Below are 23,321 nucleotides of genomic sequence, written 5' to 3'. Positions count from 1 at the left end.
TTCTATTTCTGTGGTGTTTTTACTGAACATGGTTGGCATCGCTGTCGATTGTAATGTTTGTTTGTCTGTTTATCTGTGACAGCCGAGATACTTCAGAAAAGTTATTTATATAATGAGATGGAGTTTTTAAATCGTCCATCATATTGACTCTGGACCAGAAGTAATGAATGGAATGGTAACCATGCTAACAAACAGCCTCACAGAACTGCTACTCGTTAATATATCTTATATTCTGAACAGCGCCCCCTGCAGCCACACATTGTGATTAAGTCTGTTGGGCTCCGTGTCCAAGCAATTACGAAGTTTTCAAAAAGAATCTCTTGACCACAGCTGAAACTGAAACACAACTTAACTGTGGATATTACCCATGATCCCCCGGCTTCCTGAACCTGAAGAGCTGCCACAGTAACAAATCCACCAAACTCTGTTTAAAATTCTTCACATTTTAAAAGTTTCCTGCTGAATATTAGTGATAAACGCTGGTTTTTAATGACTTTATAGTCTTTTTAGCTGATCTACTGTACAGGTCAGCATAACGTTTGAACTTGCTGGGCTTGATTCTGGTGATTAAAGATGCAACTATCAGTCAGAGATCGTACCCGTCTCACCAAAGTTACATCTACAAGAAGAAGGCGTCCGGGGTGAGGAGTGGGAATGAAAGCGGCACCATTCTGCCTATTCCAAGTCGGTGAACCATCAAACTCATTGTGAAGCTTAAATTTTTAAGTAAAAATGTTGCACAGTGTTGCTTTAATTCTTATATGGTTTCTCTTTATTGCTAAATGATGATTGCATCATTGTACCTCATTGCAAATTGAGTCAAAAGTGCAAAGCAAGTGTGCTGCACTATAATAAGTGTTGTTGCTTATGAAATTGTGGAAAGATGCTTCTTTCAAGGCTACTTCATGAATCATTGCTCTCTGGTGCCAAATCATTTATAAAACTAGATGTACTGTTGCTCTTTTAAGCCAGCTATTTTATATCTTCCTGACACTTAATGAATATAAAGTGTTGCTCAGCTAGGCTGCAAATGTGTCCCTTTGTCTGTCTGTGTGTGTCTGTCTGTCTGTGTGTGTGTGTGTATGTGTGTGTGTGTGTGTGTGTGTGTGTGTGGAGGCTGTGCTAAGACAAAAGTTGATAAAGCCTTATTATCTGATTTGTTGTGTTGGAAACCCCCCCTGACATATGGATGGGGGATTGGATGAATCCACTGAAGTAGACTCAAGTGATCACGTGTTTTTTTTACATCTGGTTTTGAGAGTAGCATCCTTGGCAGCATCTCACAATAGATCCTCACTTGCACATCTGATGCTTCGATGCAGCTTGCATCTCCACATTTACAGTATATACTTGAATCTATATTATGAGCCTCGGAGCGCACCACAGAATGAACAAGTCACATTTAGATAAGCCACAAAACAGGCACAGAGAAATTCTGCTTTGAAGAGCTCGTCGTTTACACATTTCATCCCCACCAGTGTCCTTATTCAACAGATCTGGCAATAATTTAGGCTGCCTTCAAATACAGTCGTTTCTCTGAGCTTTTCCTCTGTGTGCGTGTGTGTTCCTGCGTTTCCTTCCAAAGCAGCCTCCTGAGAGACAACAGAGGGAGGTATGTATGAGTTGGATGCCTCCTTGACAACACCTTGGAGGTAAAAATCAATGTCTGCCAAACAAAGTGAAATGTTAGGCTGCAGCCGATACATGACAGATGAGGCTTAGGGTGGTATTTTCTGAGGTGAATGAAGACTGGAACGCAGGCAGTGCTGTCTGCTGTTGTCAAGCAAAGCTGCATTAGAGAGATTTTGAAGGACAGTGGGTCTGACTTCCCTGACTACTTTTATTATTGATTAACATGCTGTAGACACGTGTGAGAGTCACTCTGAAGTGGAAAGGAGGGAGATGCGGTTGAAAATTAAGAATGACTGCACAGTAGATTAAACTTTAAAGGCCGGTTTCACTAATGAAATGCGATGCGGGGCCACTTAAGAGACTTTGCCTGCAACCCGGGGTTGCACGGAAGTGAAGTCATCTTGATTAGAGTGGATCGGTCCTCAGATCACAACAGTGTCTTTGTTTAATGGCCCCAAATCCTCAGATAAGTCACAATATTTGACAGCTGCAGGAGTTTGCAGTTTCTGGCGGCTATGCCTGAATTTTTCTCCACTTTCCATTTCACTGCGCGGAACACAGAGTTTGAGGTAGAGTGCGGTTTCCTCGGGGGTTGAGCTCAGGTCTGTGCAGCAGAATAGTATCTGTAGAAAGCAGCATGGCGAGCTTGGCACATTAGTGGGTGAAACACTGTGTTGCTACCTCATGCATGATCAGTCTTTAAGACTCCAGCAGTGACCTCAGCACAGAGCCTTGGGCCATATCATGTTGCTGATTGAGCATGCACCGAGACTCAGAGGGTCGGCAGGTTGCATCTCAGTTCCTCATGTCAGGAGAGGCAGAGGGTGTTCTGACGGAAACATTTCAAAACACCAGTAGTGCTGGGAGGCTGAGCATCAAAGCGTGTGCTTTTGCTGCATGTGTGCGTGAATGTGTACACAGGTCGTATATATATGAACATGCGCTTGCACACATAAAGTTTACTGCTCATGCCCACCGAGGTTATTGACAGTATAAGGGGAAAAAAAACAGCAATTCGTCCTATTATTATTATTCCCGCCTCGTATTCTGCTCTGTGGCCAAGAGTAATGCAGCAGTGGGGTATCAATTCATAGCCTTGGCCTTAAGGAAAGCTCTTTGGAAAGCAGAGGGATTTCCAGCCTGTGTGTGTTGTAACTGTAGCTCTGGAGCCAGACACTGAGAGAAATTTCTTTGGCTTAGGGAACTCTGTGTGGGAATGTTTGGAGGAGTCGGTCAGGAGGAAAAATAAAGACCCCATCCTGCATCGTTTATTCATTGTGGTTCATCTGTTAAGAGACGTGGGTGGCAACACATAAATATATCTTGAATAAGGAACAAATGTCTACCATGTTTTTATAAGACTTTTCAGCAGAGTATGTGAAACAACGTTTTCTAACTTTCTCTTTTGTGCTCTAAGAAATGCTTAAACTGTCACATCTGTTCAACTAATAGTTTTTAACAAGAGTGTGACACCTCGTATTTCAAAACAAGGTTAATTAGTCAATTGTTCTCGTTGTAATGTGACAAATAAACATGTTATTATGTTTGTCAACTAAATTATGAATAAAAAAAATAAAACATAAACTTAATCCAGGTTAAAATAAAGAATATTTTCATGGATTTCATGTTTAAATCCAATTTTTTAATTTGCTGCGTTCTGTCCGAGTTTTAATCTTAATAGAAGTATGTGTGAATATGACGGTTAGATAATAGAGCTGAAACTTTACGTCCTCGTGGGGAAGCAGGGTATTAAAAACATCAACCTCTATGGAATATTATATAGTTTCTTTATGGCGCCGTTTCACTGTGTGTCAATGTGGTGTGAAAGATATACACTGTATAAATCTCCTTCTCCTCAAATTGTCCTACAATGGAGGTGAAAATTAGTCATCTGTGCGAGTGGAGTGCATCCAGTTGAGAACAATATGCCAACAATTAATCAGGCAAAGATAGGCTTTCCCTTCTTTGGATGGATTCTGCATCCTTTGTCTGGTTCCCTCACAAACTGAATGATTTGTGCAGGAAATGCAATTATAGCAGCCATTGGAAAAGACTGTGCCACTACAACCATGAGTGGTTTGTTTTTTTTCCTGCAACCATTTTCTCAAGTGATTGGGGAAGCGAGCTGTAAATGAATGGGGAGGCACATGAATAGTTCTCCCGAGTACACATGTCACATTTTCGTGACCCCTAAGATGATGTATGCAACGTCCCTCGTGCGTTTTCTAATTCAAATCTATATCGGACAGAGAAGTTACTCGGCACACTTCAGTAGCGCTGTTGTCATTGGTGACACTCAGAAGTTTGGCGCGTTTGTAAAATGCTTAAGATCCGTCTGTGAGCTTCTGAATGTTAAAAAGCTTCGCCTTAGGTGGCCAACACTTAGCAAGGATTCATGTTGTCTCCTGTAGCTTGGCATCAACACAACCACCAGCTCTCAGTGGAGGCCCGAGCCACTGAAGCCACCGCGGCAATTAAAATACAGTGAATGACTCCACTCAAGGCCGACTCGGTTCAAACCCGCGCAGGAGATGGTTTGAAACTGGTGACCCTTGTTTAAAAGCAAAACAGCCTTTCAAGACTGATTCACAACAACGTGCTGAGTGGAGGCGTGTTTGACGGAGAGCGTGTTTCTCCTGTGTCCCAGTTTCCTGCTGCCTTGTTGCTGATTTGTTTAGATTATACAGTTTTAGATACCAGGGCTCACTGTTGTGCTCAGCCATCAAAAACGGCTGATGAAGTGACAGACGGAGGCAGGTTGCTGCTGATATTGCGATTATAACAACACGTCAAGGGTGCGCCTAGAACGGGGAGGCCAAGGATTTGTAGCCAACATTGCTTTTGCAATGGCGACATTATTTTTCTCCTATTGACAAGCGACTGAGGAAGATTATGATTTTTCCAGTGTTATGAGAAATGTAGCTCGTCGACACAAGAGATGGTGCTAAAGTAGTTTAGGATTACGGACCTCTGCTCTGCTCACCTTTTTTAGCATCTCTCAGCATCTTGTTTTGGTTTATTATCCACGTCTACTTTAATCGTTTAGTCTCATCTCGTCACAGATTGTCATGTTCAGGTCAATGTATATTTTTGCTATGTGTCATTTGAAGTATTTCCACAACAACTTCACGAGGTCATAATATGACAGTGTTTTGTTTATAGTCTGTAGCTCCGGTAAAAAGTAGAGCAGGTTTTAATTATTCTCCTCCAGCTTTGAAGTCTTGCATCAATATTTTCATCGTCTTGGTTGGTAACTTTTCCACTGATCAGAAAACCCACTAACATCTGGCTCTTGTCTGCGATGGAGGTGGATACAATCGGCGTTCACTACGGGGTCACACTAGCATTTGTGTTCTTTTGTTGTGTACTATTGTTTTTACATCAGTTTTTGTCCTCGTGTCGTGCATGTAAAGCAACACTGGCAACTTGTCACGTCGAACTTGACTCAGCAGGGAAAAAGCAAACTCCTCTACTTGCTAAGGGAAAGAAGTTAATCGCCTTCTGTTTAAGGGTTTAATGTTCATCTTTGTTCTGATATATGTGCCCTTAATTAACTGATCAAACTAAATATAAGGACTTTTAAATCTTTACACTACGGTTTAAAGTCAATTGCTCTGTTGACAATGAATTCATAATGAATTGTTGATGAAGTGAACGTCTGTGTGAGAAGTGACACGTTTCCCCTTGGACTGTGTCAGATTTTATCTCCACTCATTCGTGTATTTCCGTGCCGAGCTGTACAAACCGCTCCGCCTGCACTGAAGCTAAAAACATTTTACCTGGTTGTGAACGTAATCTCTCTCTGGACAAACAAGGAAGGCGAAGCTGTCCACACATGAATAAATACAACTAAGTGTTTTGTCAGCAGGCTAATTGTCAAAGCAGCTTTTGAGAAGCAGTGTAATTGCTATGTAATCGGAGAGCTGTCAGAAAGAACTGCTAAGCAGTCATCATCTGTACGATGATCTGCCATCTGCAGCAATGTCTGGGTGAGAGCGAGAAAGAGAGGGAGAGAGTGATGGATGGACAAACCCGGGATGTGCGGATGCTCATAATCACTGTGCATCTTCCGCAGCTTTAAGTCTGCAAGTGTATTTACAAATCATATATTTTAAATGAACGGCAGTTGACGATTTGCATCAAATGTGAGTTGATGAGTGTCCTCTGTATGACTGAGGAGGAGCATGTTTAGTGTGGGTGAATGGATTGATGCCTTTTTTTTTTTTTTTTTCCCTGTACTGCAATCATTATGTAACCCTTGAAATATTGGTTACATCCTGGTTACCCTGCAGAGAAATGTCTTAAAAGAAACGTGTGCGTTTGATCTGATAGAAAGTCAGGAGAAGAGTGGGCAAGGCGGGGAGAGCAGTGGAGGTACTCTGGCTGGAAATTTGATGGAATTCACACATCTGCTGCTTCTTCCTCTTCTTTTTTTTTTTTTTTTTTTTTTCTCTAAACCCCAAGCCCCTGGAAATTGCCAACTCTCTTTGCAGAGTAAATCCCCAAAACTCACCTAGGGCAAGGTTGTTCTAATGGTCCCCAATTCCACCGGGCACCACCACCACCTCCCTCCCTCCCTCCCTCACCCTCCCACTCCACCCCACCTTCAGGGCCTCCCAGTGAGGAGTCTCTGCCGTCTCTTTTTAAGAATACTGCTGGAGCCAGAGCTGAGGTGAACAGAAAAACCAGGCACTGATGAGAATTAATTTATTGATTTGACATATATAAACATGCTACCATGGTACAAACGGGATGTCTCATCCTGGAGTTCATCCATTATTCATTTCATATAAAACTGAACAGGGATTTTTCTGCTAGCTGTCTGCCTTGAAATTTTGCAGGGCAGAGAAGCTGCACTTTTTAAATGTAAGTTATGAATATTGTTCCGTAAAAAAAAAAACGCTGGAAGCTGCTATAGAAAGAAAAGCTGTGGTCTCTGTAGGTTGTGCGATCTGCAGTATTTTGATGGAATTCTTATGATGCACACATACCTTAATTTTCCTATTGATGAAGGGCAAGCCAGTCAAAGCAAATGCCTTTTCAATTCCATTAGCAGTTGCATCAGTCTCTTAATGGAGAGTAAAATGGCATAAGACCTTTCGCTGTAGTACTTACACAATGAATATGAAAAGGCTTTCACCGAGTTTTAGTGAGTGCAAAACGGCTTTTAATTGTGTCCTGACTCAGTGTCAGAACATTATGTGCACTATCCAAGTGTATTCAGTGCTTTGATCAAAAATATATATTTTTTCAAAGGAGTGAATATCATAGAAAGCCAACGGGCCCAAATGTCAAGTCAAGAGGCGGCAGCGGAAAGAAAAGAAAATGTGGTGAGATTTGAACTTTCTAAATAATAATAAATATTTAAAGAATCTAAATCATTTTAAATGCCATAACTATATCAGTGGGAAATGACATACTGTAAGATGTTTTCCCTCTTGCAAGCATTTTTGGTTCACGTCGCCAATAAAGGATGTTTTCATCTGAGCTTGTTTGTTCATCTGTTAGTTACAAGAATTCTGTAAAAATATCTTAGAGAATTAAAAAAAAAATCTGCCAGGTTTAGGGGTCTAATATTTTGGGCTGTATTTAATTTGGTGCAGCTCCTCATAAAAATAAAAATAAATAATCATTAAAAGCAGTGTTTAATTGTGTTCTGACTCGGTATTCAAGGATTGTCAGTGTTTTAACTTTAGTTTGGTGAAATTTGAACTCAAATTGGAACAAATACACAGAATCTAAACCATCGTAAACATTATTAACTGTATCAGAAATACAGTTTTATGTTAAATGACATATTGTAGGATGTTTTCCTGCCTGCAGGCACTTTCAGTTCACGCAGCCCGATGCACTTGTCTCTCATAAAGATAAACCTCTTAAGTGTTAAGAGCAACTGAAACATAGAACTACTCCTGGAAGTGTTTCTGTAAAAACACTGAGGCTTCATAAAGCATCATCTGATAGATATTGCAAGCATCATTAAGACAGGAATGAGTCTGTCATTTTAGTGCTGGCATGCAGTATTAATCACAGAGGTCCTTTAAAGCATGTTGCTGATGGAGATGATGACAAGCTGACGTTGAAGAATTATGCAAAGGAGGCATCCGTCTTGATCTGATTTCAAAGCAAAGCCCCATAAACCACACAGCTGTTTCATCTGCCTTCCCAGTCACTGAGCCTGCACTTTAAAGGCCATCTTAATTCCCCGTGTGTCTTGATGGAAGACAGTGCCAGGCTTTCTTAAAGGCTCATTGTTTAGTGTTCCTATTTAGAAAAACACGCACACACACAACATATGCAATGCAGTGGATAACCTAATTCAAAGTGCCATGTTGCCAAAAGTCTATATTTTAATATATATCTTGGTTTGCCCCAGCAGCTTTCAAACTTTAACTGGAGTACACTGTGCCGCTGCACCACTGTTGCCATAGTGCTACATTTTGCTCATTACAGGGAATCACATTGAGGTTATCATTTACAGGTTTTCATCATGGAGAGACTCTTTCCTGAGTGCAAAGCTGTTGGTCAGAAATTGCATTCAAACCTATTCCTCAAATTGGAGGCCAGACCCCACTGTGCCTTACAGCACTCAGACACACCAACACCTACTGTGCGCAGGGAAATTGAGGCTTGAAGAAGCAAATGGAGTCATATATTTTTAAGGGTCAATACTGTTTGAAAATGATCGGTATGTAGCCCAGTGGTCTCTGTGTAAAGTACAGACATGTGAACGGAGACTTGGTCGTACAGAAAATGTATGAACATTTAAAAATAAATTGTTGCACCAGTTGATCTTGACCTAACAAAAGCAACGATTGAGGGGCTGATGAAATCCTTTAAATGGGAAAAACATTTTTAATGCATAATTAATCACTCAAAATCCACAGAGAAGTCTGGTTCCATGTCTGAATACTTAAAGGGCAGAACTTGGCGAAGAGTAATTTCTCAAGGACTCAAGTGACCAGTGCACTTATCATGTTATGTGTGCGGCTGTATTCAGGGGTGTGTGTTTGTTGAAAGGAAAGGTGGCTTTAGTTGTTGTAGCGCTCACACATGTTATGCATCCTCCGTGATATGACTTGGTGAACTGTAGGGTAATGATAGTTGCGTGAAAAAAACAATGATTGAATTTTGTCATTTCATTCCAGATGTAACTGGTGGATAGTCGCATAGCAACCTTTTTTTGTTGTGCAGGGTACAAAGAGATAAAAGCTTCAAGGTTGAAGAGAAATATTTGTTTGAATTTTACAGAAGACAGATTTCCCCTGATTGAACAATCATACTCTATCACCCTTAAAAGACTCCAGAAAATGAGTGACAGTAGAAGGCCAGAAGACGGCAGGATCACACGCTACAAATTAAAATGAATATTAAGTTATCAGAAAGAAGATTAAAGATAGACTTAACATATCAGAGCTTAACTTCTGTTTAAGGTAAATAAATAATTTTAGTGTTGAAGCCTTCATCTCTTTTTTGGAGCCTAATGTTGAGCTGAGCAAAAATTCTCTAGTTCTGCCTCCGTTCCTTCCGTCCTCATGTTAATTCAGCCTCTTTTACCCAGTTTGAACCTATTAAAGTCTCAGTGTTGAAGAGTTTAGTCCTGAGTTACGCATGAGCTCATCCTCCTGCATTCTGGATACCATCCGCACTAAACTGCTCAAGGTAGTATTTTACACTGTCAGCCCATCATTTGACAACTTTTTTGACAATTCACTAGGCCCTGGTTCTTCTCCAGGCAGTTTTCAGCACGTCATTATTCAACCATTGCTGAAGAAATCTCATTTGGACCTTCCTCTCCTGAAATAATTAAAAGCCCAGTCTCCAAAATGTCCTTTTTATAAGGTTTTGTATTGAGTAATCTCCACTCAATTTATTTTCCCTAAGAACAGTGTTCTAATCTGGTTGTAGAGCACTTCATAGTACTGAGTCAGCACTTGTTAAAATTACTAATGACCTATTGCTGACTGCAGATTGTTCTTTTAGATTTAAGTGCCGCCTACAATACTGTTAATCATAGAATCCTCTTACATAGCTTAGAGACTTGGGTAGAAGTCAAGGGCACATCTCTTATCCGACTATCTTCCTACCTCTCTAGTTGAACTGTCTGGGTCACTCTTAGCAAATCCACTTCCTCAATGGCTCAGCGTGGCGTCCCTCAAGGCTCTGTTCCTGGCCCCCTTCTGTTTTCCATATGCACGCTGCCTCTTGGTCAGGTTATTCAAAGTCGCTACGCTTCTGATGATTCCTACATCAGTCATTCAAACCCACAGGTACGAGCAGCCTTTCAAATCTAACGACCTGCGTCTGTGATGTTAAATCGTGGATGAATCATGTCTTCAGTGATGACGAGTGTTAGGTCGTGCATTTCGATCCCCTTAACTCCATCAGCTCTCTTAGTGCATATGCAGGCAGTCTGTCGAAAAATATTCCACACAAACCTTTGTTTTGATGACCAAGTCAAAAATGTTGCTCAGTCTTGTTGCTTGCAGCTGTAAAATTAGGTCATTTCTCTCCAACTGCTGATACAAAGAGTTGTACGAGCTTTTATCTCTTCTCTGCCTGTTTATTGTAACAGACTGTACGAGCGTTTCAGCGAAGGCTCCCTCCATCAGCTCCAGTTACGATGGTGCTTGGACAAAGAATCATGACCACATAGATTTCATATTGATTTTGAAATTGAATTGCTCACTCTTAATGGCATGAAACGATCTTGCTTCAAAATGCTTCTATTTATTGAGCTGGTATAGGCCCTCTTGACGATGGAGATCCGCTCCCAGGTCAGAGCTTGTGACAGAGGATGACCTGCCTGTCGTTATTAGAGCCTCCAGACTATTGGGAACTTTCCGCCTGCTAGACTTCTCAAGTCTCAAACTTCTTAAATCCTCTCGTAAAGCTTTTGGAAATGTTTGACGTCACCAAACATTATTATCATTTTTATTTTAGTAGACTCACCGTTTCATTTCATCCTTTTACAGCTAACTGAAACACAGCATTTCTCGTATTAGGTCTTATTTATACCCCAAAAAGCTTTGTGTGCTTTTTGCAAAGTATGCATACAGTAGGTTTAATTCAGTTCATGGGGTTTTATGTTCCCTCGGTCCATTGTGGGATTATGCCGTCAGATTTGCCGCATGTCAAATCCCACTCCTTTGAAGGTTTTGGGATTGTGTGGTTTCAGAACAGCAGGCTCAGTTTGTGCTTTCACCTAAAACATGGTTCATTTCGTCTCACAGTTCCGTCGTGGCGTTTAATATTGATTCATCGGAAATTGATTCAAGATTGACCATAAATTTGTGATAGTGATACTCATCTTTGTTGCTGCTGCTCCCTGATTACATTAACTATTATGCACCTTCTCTATGCATACCTTAATGGAGGTGAGGTCATGCTGCATTTTCAACCTCTCAGTACAAGCAGCACAGCAGCGGCTGCAAACTACCCAAGGGCAATCAAGATGTTGACATGCACTGTGTGCCAATAGATCAATATGCAGACACAAAGATAAATGGATAGAGATTTGTGCAATATCTGTCATGTATCTTTATTTTGTAATGCGTAATGGGAGGACAAATTGGTTACAGGGATTGACTCTGTAATATGTGGGCGCGGTAATAAGATGTTGTTTACAGGGAAACGAACACAGCAGCTTTTATGTGTTGTACAAAGAAGTGGCATTTATTGTGTTTTTTAAGGGGATGCTGCACTTATTTCTAATGAATTCCTATTTCACTTGATTACTTGAAATTGACTCCTGGGTTGGTTTTGATCTTCATAAAAGAAGAAAAAAAATTCCTCACAACCTTGACTCCTAAAAATTACTTACGTAAATGTTAGATGATATTTTTGTGTGTGCGCTGATTATATGAAATAATACTTCTGCTGGAGAGTGAAGTGGAGCCTGTGGTTGCTGCAGGCTCGTACAGTGGAATAAGGCCCAGAGGTGAAGTAAAACCAGCCAGTGTCGGTAGATAATCCACATTTCTATTAGCCTACTTAGCACTTTTCTAATAGGGCTCACCGTCTAGCCCAGGAGATGACTGGAACGTCTTGTATTCATTATCACTAAGTCACAGCAGACGTATAGTTTTCAAATGCCAATACCACAGTTTATCTCAGGTAATTCATGTCTTGAGAATCTCACTCTCAGTAAGGTTGTTTTGGGTTATGAGGGGATTGTGTTTGATTGGGTTTGATCAAAGTCTCATCACCGGCCACAAAAAAGGAGGAAAAAAACTACTTTCATTTGGCTCCTGGTGATTTCTCTTTTATGGTATTTATAGCCACATGCTGCTGCCGTGTAATTGCAATCGGGAATCAGTTAGATTGGTCTTCTGCACCAGCACTGTGCACTATGCTAACTCCGGAATCCTGACATATCAACAGTACAATGTCAACAGTATCCAAGTCTATTATTCCCTCTGTTTATTTCTGCACAGATGTAACAGATGTTCTAAAATCCATTATGTTGTATTTAAGAAAATGCAGGTAATCAGTCACAAATTTAATTGGAACAACTGGCACCTGCTAAACTTTATTGCAGCAATGAATTTGTGGGGAGCACTTTTACTCTGTGTAGTCATTCTTATTCCAGTATTTCTAGTTTGAACGTGGGAGAGAGAATCTGCATATACATACATACAGTTTAAAGGTTTTGGCCCCAAAGCTTTGGAAATGACGTCCTCGCTCTCCTCCGGTTAATGTGTGCAACCAAATTCAAGGCTCATTTATCTGCATTGAACAGCTTCTTTTATGCACAGAAGGGCACATTCTAAAGTGGAACTACATCGACAAGGACAAAAATTGCATGGTCATTAAAGGCTCTTTTCAAAACAATGAATAACGTCCTTTCAATGAAGTTGCTCCGTCTTGCCAATAGCACGGAGCAGATCTGTGGCTCTAAGTCCACAAGGTCTTTATGCAAGGTTGAGGAAGCAGAAGTTAAATCATGCACCCACACCAACCTTCAGCCTTCATATGCTTTGAATTGAACTCCTTTAGGCTTTATAAAAATTCAAGCTGTCAATACAAAAACAACAAACAACTCCTAAAAGATGAATATCTGAGCTTTCTCAATCTTCTCTGAGCCTCTGTGAGGAAAAAAAGACGATACCCATTTGGGGCTCATTGGAGCAAATCAGAATTGTCAGCACTGTGGGTTTTTACCTTTTTAAACAGGGAAGATGGATAGATAATCACCACATGCCATTCTGGGGGCCAATTACACAGCTTTGTGTGAAATTGGAAAACCTGTTCTCTCAGAGCTCTAATGGATGTTCTGGTCATTAGTTATTTGAGAGTCTTCACTGGCTGTAATCAAACGTGAAACATTGCGTTAAGCGCCCATAAAAGAACAGCTGCCTCTCTAAGTGACCTTCTGTTTAAGAGAACCCAACTGTCAGCCGTTTGGCGTTTTGCGACAATTATTATGTGTGTCGCCATAAAAGCAGCACTTATTTCCCTTCTTTTTGCAGTGGTTGCATCTCATTTTAATGTCTTGCTCTCGGTTGTATTTACTTTTCTGGGTCTGTTAGGTGGCTGTATGTTGTCATATCTTGCACACAAGGCAGATGCATAATCTAACCCATCTGCCGTCTGTTTACCAGTCTCTTAACTCTGGGTACAATTTAAACCATCAGAGGAGATTACTGCATTTTGGATTTTGCAACTACAGCAATACCTTAATATTCTGATATCTGTTTGTTTCTCTTCAGGGGATCATCTATCTAGTCCACAAGGCCCTCCACCTCTCCCACCAGCCCCACCCCCACACAAGCAGCACCCGTCCATCACGTCCCTGAGCCGCAGCTCACTGGCCAATCAGAGGAGCCCGAGCCCCCCACCCCCCGCCCACAGCCTGGCGGCCGACTTGCAGAGTACGGCAGAATGCGTCCAGCTGCAGGACAGCTGGGTCCTGGGCAGCAATGTGGCCCTGGAGAGCAGGTGAGTGACCCACAATGACCTCCGCGGAAATGGGAAATTCACGTCCAGGTGTTTATGATGAAGCAATTTTCAGTGAGTCAGAAAACAAAACGATGCAGAAAAAAACTTAACCAAAGGCATTTTAAGAGTTTAAAGGACAAGTTGATGTTTTAAATTCTAATTCAATTTCAGTAAAATTATGGTATTTGTGATTTTTATGTCAAAGGATTTTACAGGGCTTTTCACCACGATATGGAGAGACCAGCCAGTGTCAAATTACATAATTTAAACCACAGTAAATAGCAGTAATAACTATTTATTTTAATAATATTTAATTTCCCCTTCCTCTTGGCCTGGTCTGATTAATTCACTGGCACGTTTGATGTGTTTTTGAAATATTGCATATTGGTCATATTCATAAAACTCATTCTGGCAGGTTTAACAGTGACTGCAGTGTTTTTTTTTAACAACCTGAATTTCATTAATATTTGTGTTTCTGTGCTTCCACCTTAACTTGATAGTCTACATCTTCCCCATGGCAACAGTAAAGCTGCCTACAATTGATGAATTCAAAAGTAAATATTAATAATATTGTTAATAATTCTCAACACCTGATGGTTTTATTAATGTGCGTTAGTGCTACTCCTGCAAACACTGATGGGTATTAAAATGATCATTCACAACTGGACTTATAATATTTAAGCATACAGCCTCATCGTGTTAAATTATCATCCCACGAGTCGTGCATGGTATAATATGGGTACTGCTGAGCTTGATAAATATAGCTATATTTTTTTGTGAAGTGCTCTTTTTTTCTGCTTTCTTTATGCACCTACAATTAAGAGCTGATACTAAATTCGACAGAGCTGCAGACTCACGCAGGAAAGTACATGATTAGAGTGAACTGTGGGAATATCAGAGAGCGTGCCAGTTAAAATCAGAGGAGCTATAACTTAACAAGAAACTTGGTATAAGCAGACTTTGTGTTATATCAAAATTTGCTGTGCAAGATACCCGTCACGAGAGCCACTGCCAAGTTTTCCTCCTGAAACATCAGTTACATCTTTCTTAATCAGTGAGCTCAAAATATCCTGGCAAATGAAGTGTGGTACATTGTGCTCTGACTCAGAAATGGCCTCGAGTAGATGATTGCATTCTCGCCTGATATCTGCCTGGCACGGAGAACAACCCTCTCCGAGTCTTAGATGAATGTAAACTTTGAAATTCGTCTGTGGCGGCGTGGAGTAACAACTTCTTGTGATCTGACTGAATCAATTGGGATGTGCGGTGACAGTTTTACTTTCTCGGGAAGACGCAGTGATTGAATACTAACCGCGCGATGACCTTGAGCTGTCATCGCCACATCGACAAAACAATATGTGCACACCTATCATCAGGTGAGGCATAAATCACTATCAGCACAGTGGACTCTAAATCAAGTGCTTGTCAGTGGGTGGGAACAGAGAGCCGCCGCGGACCAATGGGGCCAAAAGGGAAGACCGCCGGGTTCACCACATAATTGGACATGTCATGAAAACTACCAGGTTAGCAAATGTAAGCACAAGCTGGAGAGAGTGTTTATTATTCTGCCTTCAGGGGGCGTACTGGCACAGCACGCACAGCACACATGTGGCCCCAGGGGCCGCAAAGGTGTGATGCTCTTTTGAATCTTCAACATAAATATGGATTTTAATCCTAGCGCAAAACAGGAGGTGCGATCACAAGTGACGTTTGACTGAAAATTTGTCAGTTGATTAAAAAATGTGTCAAATACAAACCACAGTGTTATGATGTTCTTTTAATAAATTTCCTCTGACATGACCTCCTTGAACACGAAGCACTCATTTGACGGCATTAGCTACTTTTGCAGTAATTAACAGTAATGAATTATGTGCGTGTGTAACCTCTAATAAAAGTGTTGGTCTTCAAAGCACCAGTGTGCTAATTTGACTCAATACCAACCAGCTTTCATGGAGAATAGCTTTCATTGTTCTCATAAATGAGTGAAGTGCTGCACTGTGTGACTACTTCTGTAACGACAGCTCATTATAATGTGGCGAGTGGATGAAGTCACTGATCCCGCTGTGATCGCACTGTAAAAAGAAAGTTTGATTTCAGCTCATTTACTCCTGTAGCTTTAAAGGATCAAACACGTGCGTCCGAAAAGTAAAAGAAAATTACTCATGAAAGTCAGATGGCCATCAGTAGAGCACATACGTTTACCAAAGTCTTTACATTTAAACACACAGTTATTATGTTTTTTCCAGCTGGTAGTTACAGGTTAGTAGCTCTGTTTGTTTCCATAGAGGGGGAAAAAATCGATCCCCCCAAATAAAACCAAATTTTTATTTGGATCTGCTTCAAATTATGCACATTTTTAGATTTTTTCCCCTCCAGATCCATGAACTATTCTCTGGAGGAATTTGGTGAAAATGTCAAAAAACACCCAGTCTGCTGCGCTCGTTAGGTCCCCTGGTAGTGCGGGTGTCCTGCGTACAGCATCCTGAGTCTTCCTACAGAGGCAACAGGTTCGATTCCGATCCATCACTTTGCTGCGTGTCTTCCCCCAAACTCTAAGAGAAAAAAATATTTGTGGATCCACCACTTGCTCCGGAACTGTGCCAATTTTTTAATGGGATCTTTCTCGGCCTGTGTTCCATTCTACCACCAAGTTTAATCAGTTCAGTTGTTTTTGTGTCATCCTGCTCACAAACAAACAAACCGATGGCCAGGGGTGAAAACCCGTCAATACAGTAAATATGTTATAAATGCAAATACAGTATAAAAAAATCAGTGTAAAGATTAACTTTATCGCTCAGTGACACAAAGACAAAGTTAAGCAGGACGATGACAGACAAGATATGAGATGTTCTGATCCCAGGACAGACTACGGATTAGCAGTTGTCCCCTGTGCAATTTCTGTCTCTGTGAGAAAAGCAGATTTTATGCTCGAGATAAATCTGTGAAATGGTTCCACTCCACTTAAAGGGCTCAGTTAGTTGTCAACAGAGCAGGGGTGCTGCTTCACTGTCCGTTGCTGTTGGAAAAGCAGACATGTAGATCTTTAAAGTGTTTGGAATCATTTTTTTAATAAACCCCTCAGGGTTCCTGTATGAACCACTTGACTCCACTCGAATGGCATTTTGTGATATATTCAATTAGAAACATTCAATTCAGTTTCATTATGAAAATGATTTGCTATATCTCTTAAGAAACCACTGCACATACGTGGTAATTATTCCTGAGCAGCACTTAATCCTTTCTTTAAAATTGACCATATCAGCATGTGTGAAATTTGTATTTTCGACGCCTTCGTAGCACGAGCTATACGTTCCCTGAGTGCTCGGCTGCATGACATACAGGTAGGTGTCTGCTCTTACATATGTATGTCCTTTCAAGCCCACTTCAGCATTTTCTTTCCCTCACCAGAGAGGTTGAGCGAGACATTTCAGAAGGAGCCTTTTGAAGGCCTGCCCAGCCACACGTAGCAGTTATAAATGTACTGTCAATCCTCATTGGATTCATGTGTCAAGGGAGTCCTTTGGTGAAATGAAATTATTTCTCAGCTCCAGAGTCATCATGTGGTGCAGCGTCCCACAGACAGCAGCATTTCCTGATGGAAAATGTGTTGGAATTGTTCTCACGGGCGGAAAAGAATAGCAGAGGTAATCCTGGTGGGATTTGTGTTTTTGTGTGTGCGCGGGTGCGTGGAGTTGTTCTGTGGGACGCACGTGTAAACCGTGAGTCAGACATTCATGCTTCACATCAGAGGAGGAAAATTGAACTTCTCTTTTGTACGCCAGCCACAGTGTCAGGTTCGCACCAGGACTGATTAGTCATGTGGAAGCTAGCAGCCAACTAGCCATCTGGAATAGAAAGAAGCAGTGATGCAGTGATAGCTGGTTACCTGCCAAAGAGGATGGTGGTGTAGACAAAGTGGTAATCCTCAAGATATATATATATATTTTTTTTTTCCCTCTTTCTCATGTGTTTTCCTTTTTGTTTATTTTGCCAACATCTCGGGTGCCAAGCAAACATTTCAGTGACGATTCCAGAGTTCTGCAATATTTTTCCTCTTATTTTAGGCTACTGTGTAAACTGTTGCCGCTGCTGGCAACGCAAAGTGCATCTGTTCCAGATGAGTTTTGGCAGCGACTGTAAAAGCTTTCACGAACAGAGGAATCTAAATAGTTCAGTTCATATAAAAAATACATTGCACATTACAAATTTAACCTGCAGCAGCTTAAATACGCATTTCCTGTAGTGGAACATCTCATCACCATCACTGTCCCTTAAGATTACGCTACAGAGAGGATCTGACCCAGGCCGCTCGGACTTCATCTCAAAAGTGTGCATAGCATTTGAGCTCCTCTCTTAATCAAATTTGTTAAATATAATAAATTCCATGTGCAAACAATCTGAGCACTCGGAGGGAGTTACTCAAGATGGCACCACGTTCGTCTCCGTGGGCAGAAATCATGGCGCCACTGAAATATAACCACACGGGCGTGTATGTACCAGAATAGCATGTGCTGGCCGGCCCCCTGTGGACTGGGCAGGTGGCGATCTGGAGGCAGAGGCTGGTGTGAAAACGAGACGCAGCGGTCCCTCGCCACATCTGCAGACTTTTTTTTTGAGAGCGTGGATTAAAGTAAAATTAAAGTGGCCTGATTATTCCGGCTCTCACCTTGCAACGCTAACTCAGAGCAGCAGCTAATGGGCAGATAACGTGATCTGAGGGCTTTGATTTGCATTGTTTCTCGTGCGCTCTCTCACCCCTCCAGCTGGAGCTTAGCTATAGACAAATCCTCCCACTCGGTGTTTAGTCTTTTGTCCTCTGTGAGGATGTTTTCAAATGTCATCCCGATGACAAGCACTGTTGTGAGAGCAGAGGAGACCGGGCTGGCTGCTGCTTTTGTGTTACAGGCTTCTCAATGGGACAGGCAGCCGTGCACACTAACACACCGCGCTCACACTGACACACAAGCCATTCATTTGCTCGCTTTCCCTCTCGCTCTCACACTCTCTTGATTGTCTCTTTTCCGTCTCCTTCTCTCTCCCTCTCTCACTCCCGACGTACGACGTCGCTATCACCGGGGCAGCCTGGATTAGCATAGTAATGTGGCGTGTTGCATCACACTTGCTGTAATCAATTACAGCCGCTCAACCCATGTGCAGAGCTGCAGACGTTTACACTGGTCCGTTGTTTGTTAATCATGTCCGACATCATTTCATCTTAAGACCCTTTCATTCTGCTCTTTAGAAAAACATGGAAAACATCAGCACCAAAATTACTTTAAACACAGAGTCTAATAAATGTCTGAATTTGTCTTGACGACGCTGGTGCACACGGATTCTGACTTTCACTTCCGCTCCACAGTTGTAGAAAGCAAAAGGGATATAAATGACTGTGATAAAACTGGAGTTTAAACCACCCTCAGCGTGCCATATGGTCCTTGTGCATTCAGTTCAATCACAAATTCAATTCAGAGACTTTATCTTTACCTCCGCCAAGGAGTTTAACATTTCATTGGTGTTAGCTCGCAGGATTACGGAAAAACAACTGAACTGTTTTTTGGAGTGATTGGACAAATGCTCCAAGTAGGAGCCCATTCACTTTGGGGCAGATTATTTAACATGGCAAAATAGTGCGATAGCATTTGAGGAGGTTTGTTCTCTCCTGCCAGTTTGAAATATTTGCTACCTCTACCTTTTCACCACGGTCCATTTATTTGTTTCTTCTAAGCAAGATTTCGCAAATAGAACCGGACGGATTATCACGAAACTCGGGGAAGAGACCATGAAATTTAAGGTGCAGATCCCGATCAGGAGGTGGATCCAGGATTAAGACATTTTTTCACATTTTCTCTGAGATATGCGCTCTTCTATTCTTGCTGTTTTCATTGGTGTTTATCAGACGAAAAAAATGACTGATCTGATCTCCACGGATTTTGTGGATGGATGTATGACTCAAGGAAGAACCCATCAGAATTTGGTGAAAGAGGGGTTAGCATTTGTGAAGGTATACACTCTTCTAATGCCCTTCTAGTTTGAAAGATTTGTCAGTAGTTTCTTTTTTCTGACTTCCTGTGACCTGAAGCACTGCAGCTCTACTACGGATGTGTCATTGATGCTTTTAGTTCAGTGTCTTTGACTTGGGAACATTATGTTCAAACGTCATGGATAAATAAGAGCACAGGTAAATTTTTAGACATTAATTTACAGGACAAACTGTTTCCAGAAATCCTCAGCAACCTGCAATAGCTATTCACCGTCCTCAAATAGAGTGCATACCCCTGCCAACCCACACACACACTCACACACACGTCCTCGTCCCTTCTTGTCCACCTCATCAGATTGCATCCACTTACACTTAACTCCCCAGATAGCGGTGTCTATTTGCCTGTGTGTCTGACTTCACGTCTGCCGCCTCCTACGTCGTGCCAGTTTTGACCTCAATTCATATCCGACTGCACATTACAGAGGCTGCCGCAGCTAGAGTACAGATTGTTCCAGATTAAAGAATCCCGGTTTTCTTCTCCGGGGTTGTAGACGCCCGCAGCATTGTCATTCCAGCGGTGCCACGCCGTAACCTTTAAATGGAATCGCAGTCTGTCGGTGGCAGCGTGTGTCAATCGGGCCATCGAGGAGCCAGACAATCCAAATTTGACATTTGTTCTTTTTAGCCAAGAATTGATCAGAGGAGGATTTTTGCTCAGAGATATCCTCACAGGAGAGGGGGAGTAGCTGAAATACCAGAGAGCATGACTCAAATCTGAGCAGAGCCTTTTGATGTGTCCCTCTTTGACATCTCTTAAATCTGCTATAAACTAACGTGTGATTAACTTCACTTTTAAACATTTAGTCCAAAATAAAGGAGCGTCCTGGTCGTTGAAACCATATGAAGTACACAAGCAGCTTCCAGAAAGCTTGTTGACCCACGGTAACCATCCTGTAACCAGGGAACTACACGGATTTCCAATCCTTAATGCTCGGCTTCAGATTGTGCACTTATTATACTAATGAGCTCTTCTCAAGCTCTTTTACTGCAGATTTACCATCAGGATTAAAAAATAAAAAAAGGAAAGAAAAACCTTGACAAAATTTACACTGAGACTTCAGAGATGCCGCACAAATAATTGATGAGCAAACACCGCCTTATCAGTTTATCTGTATATTTAGATTAGAGGTTACCAAGGCAACTCCCTCTTCCTGGGATCTATAGAACATAAAGCACGACTTGTGTGAAACATGTGAGGTTTTTTTTTGTTACAGTAATTTGAGGAGAAAACAGCAAAGAAACATAATTTCTTTATTCCATCCCCACAAAAAATAAAATAAATGTAACGATCTAACCCACATTTGTTTATGTAAACTGACATTTGAATATGTTTTTGCTCTTCTTCAAGTATTTGTTAATTGTTGCTTTGGCAATCTGTAATTTATCGCTGGAGTAATTTGCAGATTTTTCTCTGATTAAGTTTTTTCTTTTCTTTGACCTGACCTCACAGACAGTTTCTAAAGAACTTTTAACTTTTATTTTGGTAACTGCGGATCACTGGGGCGTATGTCTGGACAAGGAAGTGGATTTTCATCCCTTGTTACTTTATTTACCCGGTGTTGAAGTGCTCTTGAGTAAGGCACTTAACCTCCCCCGACTGCTCCAACTGAGAAGTAATAAGAGGGTAGTTTCTTTCAGGTAAAAAACAACAGCGGTGGTGAAGTCAGATTTATTTATGTAGCACATTAAAAGCAACAGGGGTTGAGCCAAAGTGCTTTGCAATCATGGGAATGGAAAGAACACTAAAACGATAAGAAGTGAAGAAGAAGAAATAAATCGAGGCAAGAAAAAAATACAGTAAAAGACAAAGACAATTGGGCAAAAAGAAGAAATAGATAAATAAAATAAAATAATGACAGACATGAAGAGAATCATGAAACAACATCATTAACACACCTTGTTTTATAGTCAAGCATTTGCTCAACTCAACTTGCTCAATTAAGAGTTAACCATTATCTAAGAAAATAAAAAGTTATCCACACAAAAAGCATATAACTGATAATCTTTCCTCTAATATTTTATTTGTCACCAGAAAGTGACAAAGTCTTAGCAGTGAAACTCTACAGCTCTAGACAGTAAGAAGCATTTGCGATGCATGGTCAATCTGTCCAATTTCCCTGGCTGTCCCCATAAGCCTGGAGGCATTTGGGTATTAATCTATAAGTAGTGGCAAGAGTGGCAACAAGGCTTAATTCATTTACTTAAGAGCTTTTCACGTGGGGTTTAAAAGTTAATAGGACGATCACTCCGTAGTGCATTTGATTAAACCCTCTTAATTACCCCAGGTATAATGGGCTATTAGCAAAGGCCCAGTTGTAAAAGGGCAAGTGGGAGATGATTGTTTTTATGAGGTACTTTTTGTTAACCTCCTCCAATGTCAGGATTAGACTGAGTATTAGAATATAACCCAGTGCCTCCTGCAGACTGATTCACATGGGAGTTAACCTGTGGAAGGACACACTGTATTATTTTATTCTTTATTAAAGCAGATCACAATATTTGTCACTGCATGTGGATATTGTACTACAAGATATTAAGGCTGAAAATAAACTGTCTATTAACATTTCACTTAAAACATTCAGAATCAACATGTTTGTTTCTCACAAGAAGACAAAGTTCAATTATTCATGTTTCCTTGTTACGTGAAAAGAAAAAATAATCCACTTCCATTTCCATCAATTTGTTTTTTTTGCTGCAGTTGTATAGAAATGTAATTTCTTGGAGGTTGTAATGGCCTTTCCATGAATCGGACATCAGTCTTTTAAGATTGTCACTCATTGAACAATCATTTCAATTCATTTCAAAATACTTTATTTGTCAACCAAGGGACAATTCAAGGCAAAGTGGGAGAGCAAACAAAAGTGCACAGACAATTCATCCACACACGAGAGGACAGTAACACACAACACTTCAGAATAGAATGAGAGAGAAAGTAGAATGATACAAATTATTAAATTAAGTAAAATATAAGATACAAAATGAAATAAAGTCAATATACAGTCAAAAAACTATACAACATCTAAAAATAAAATACAAATTTTTTTCTCCCATTAAAAAAATGCCCACTCAAGGATGGAGCAGGTTTAAGTGGACGTGTATTCATAAAGTTAAACTGACCATCCCTTGTTACTCCCTGTTACGACCCAAACGTCTCCCTATAATGTTTCTCCTCCTAATTCTTTTTCCCCGTCCTTCGCAGGCACTTTCTTTTTAAGACGGGCACAGGAACGACGCCTTTCTTCGGTGCGGCAGCCCCCGGTTACACCATGGCGACGGGGGCCGTCTACTCCACGCCGGCGCGCCCGTTGCCCAGAAACAGCCTGTCCAGAGGAGCGTTCAAGTTCAAGAAGTCACCGAAACACTGCTCGTGGAAGTGCACCGCCCTGATCGCTGTGGGCATAGCTGTGGTGCTGTCGATCATTCTCTGCTACTGCATAGGTAAGACCCTGTTCATAAAGGCTTTGATGTGTAATAGATTGAGATTCTGGTTGCATCATGTACATGAGGAAGGTTTTCTCACCAGATTACAAGATCAAAAGAAATCAGTGCACGAGAGATTATGGAACAGTATTATAATATTAATGAGATTTATAAGTGCGGCACGGTGATGCAGTGATTAGCTCTGTCGCCTCACAGCAAGAAGGTTTTTGTTTTGACTCCCGGTTTGACCTGGGTCTGTCTGGAGTTCACATGTTCTCCCGGTGTCGGC

General features: G+C 41.2%; 1 protein-coding gene across 9 annotated transcripts in view; it reads left to right on the top strand.

Moving 5' to 3' along the window:
• The window catches only part of LOC109627387 (teneurin-3), a 149,115-nt gene that overhangs the window by 50,035 nt on the left and 75,759 nt on the right, over positions 1–23,321 (top strand). For all 9 annotated transcript variants that reach the window (XM_069531377.1, XM_069531376.1, XM_069531375.1 and 6 more), the window contains 2 exons: positions 13,344–13,572; positions 22,812–23,050. In XM_069531377.1, the coding sequence (XP_069387478.1) occupies positions 13,344–13,572; positions 22,812–23,050 (468 nt within the window). The remainder of the gene's footprint in view (positions 1–13,343; positions 13,573–22,811; positions 23,051–23,321) is intronic.

Source organism: Paralichthys olivaceus, chromosome 9, assembly GCF_024713975.1.
Source record: "Paralichthys olivaceus isolate ysfri-2021 chromosome 9, ASM2471397v2, whole genome shotgun sequence".
Taxonomy (NCBI): domain Eukaryota; kingdom Metazoa; phylum Chordata; class Actinopteri; order Pleuronectiformes; family Paralichthyidae; genus Paralichthys; species Paralichthys olivaceus.
Note: the sequence above shows the minus strand (reverse complement) of the source record. Positions and strands in the feature narration are given on the sequence as shown.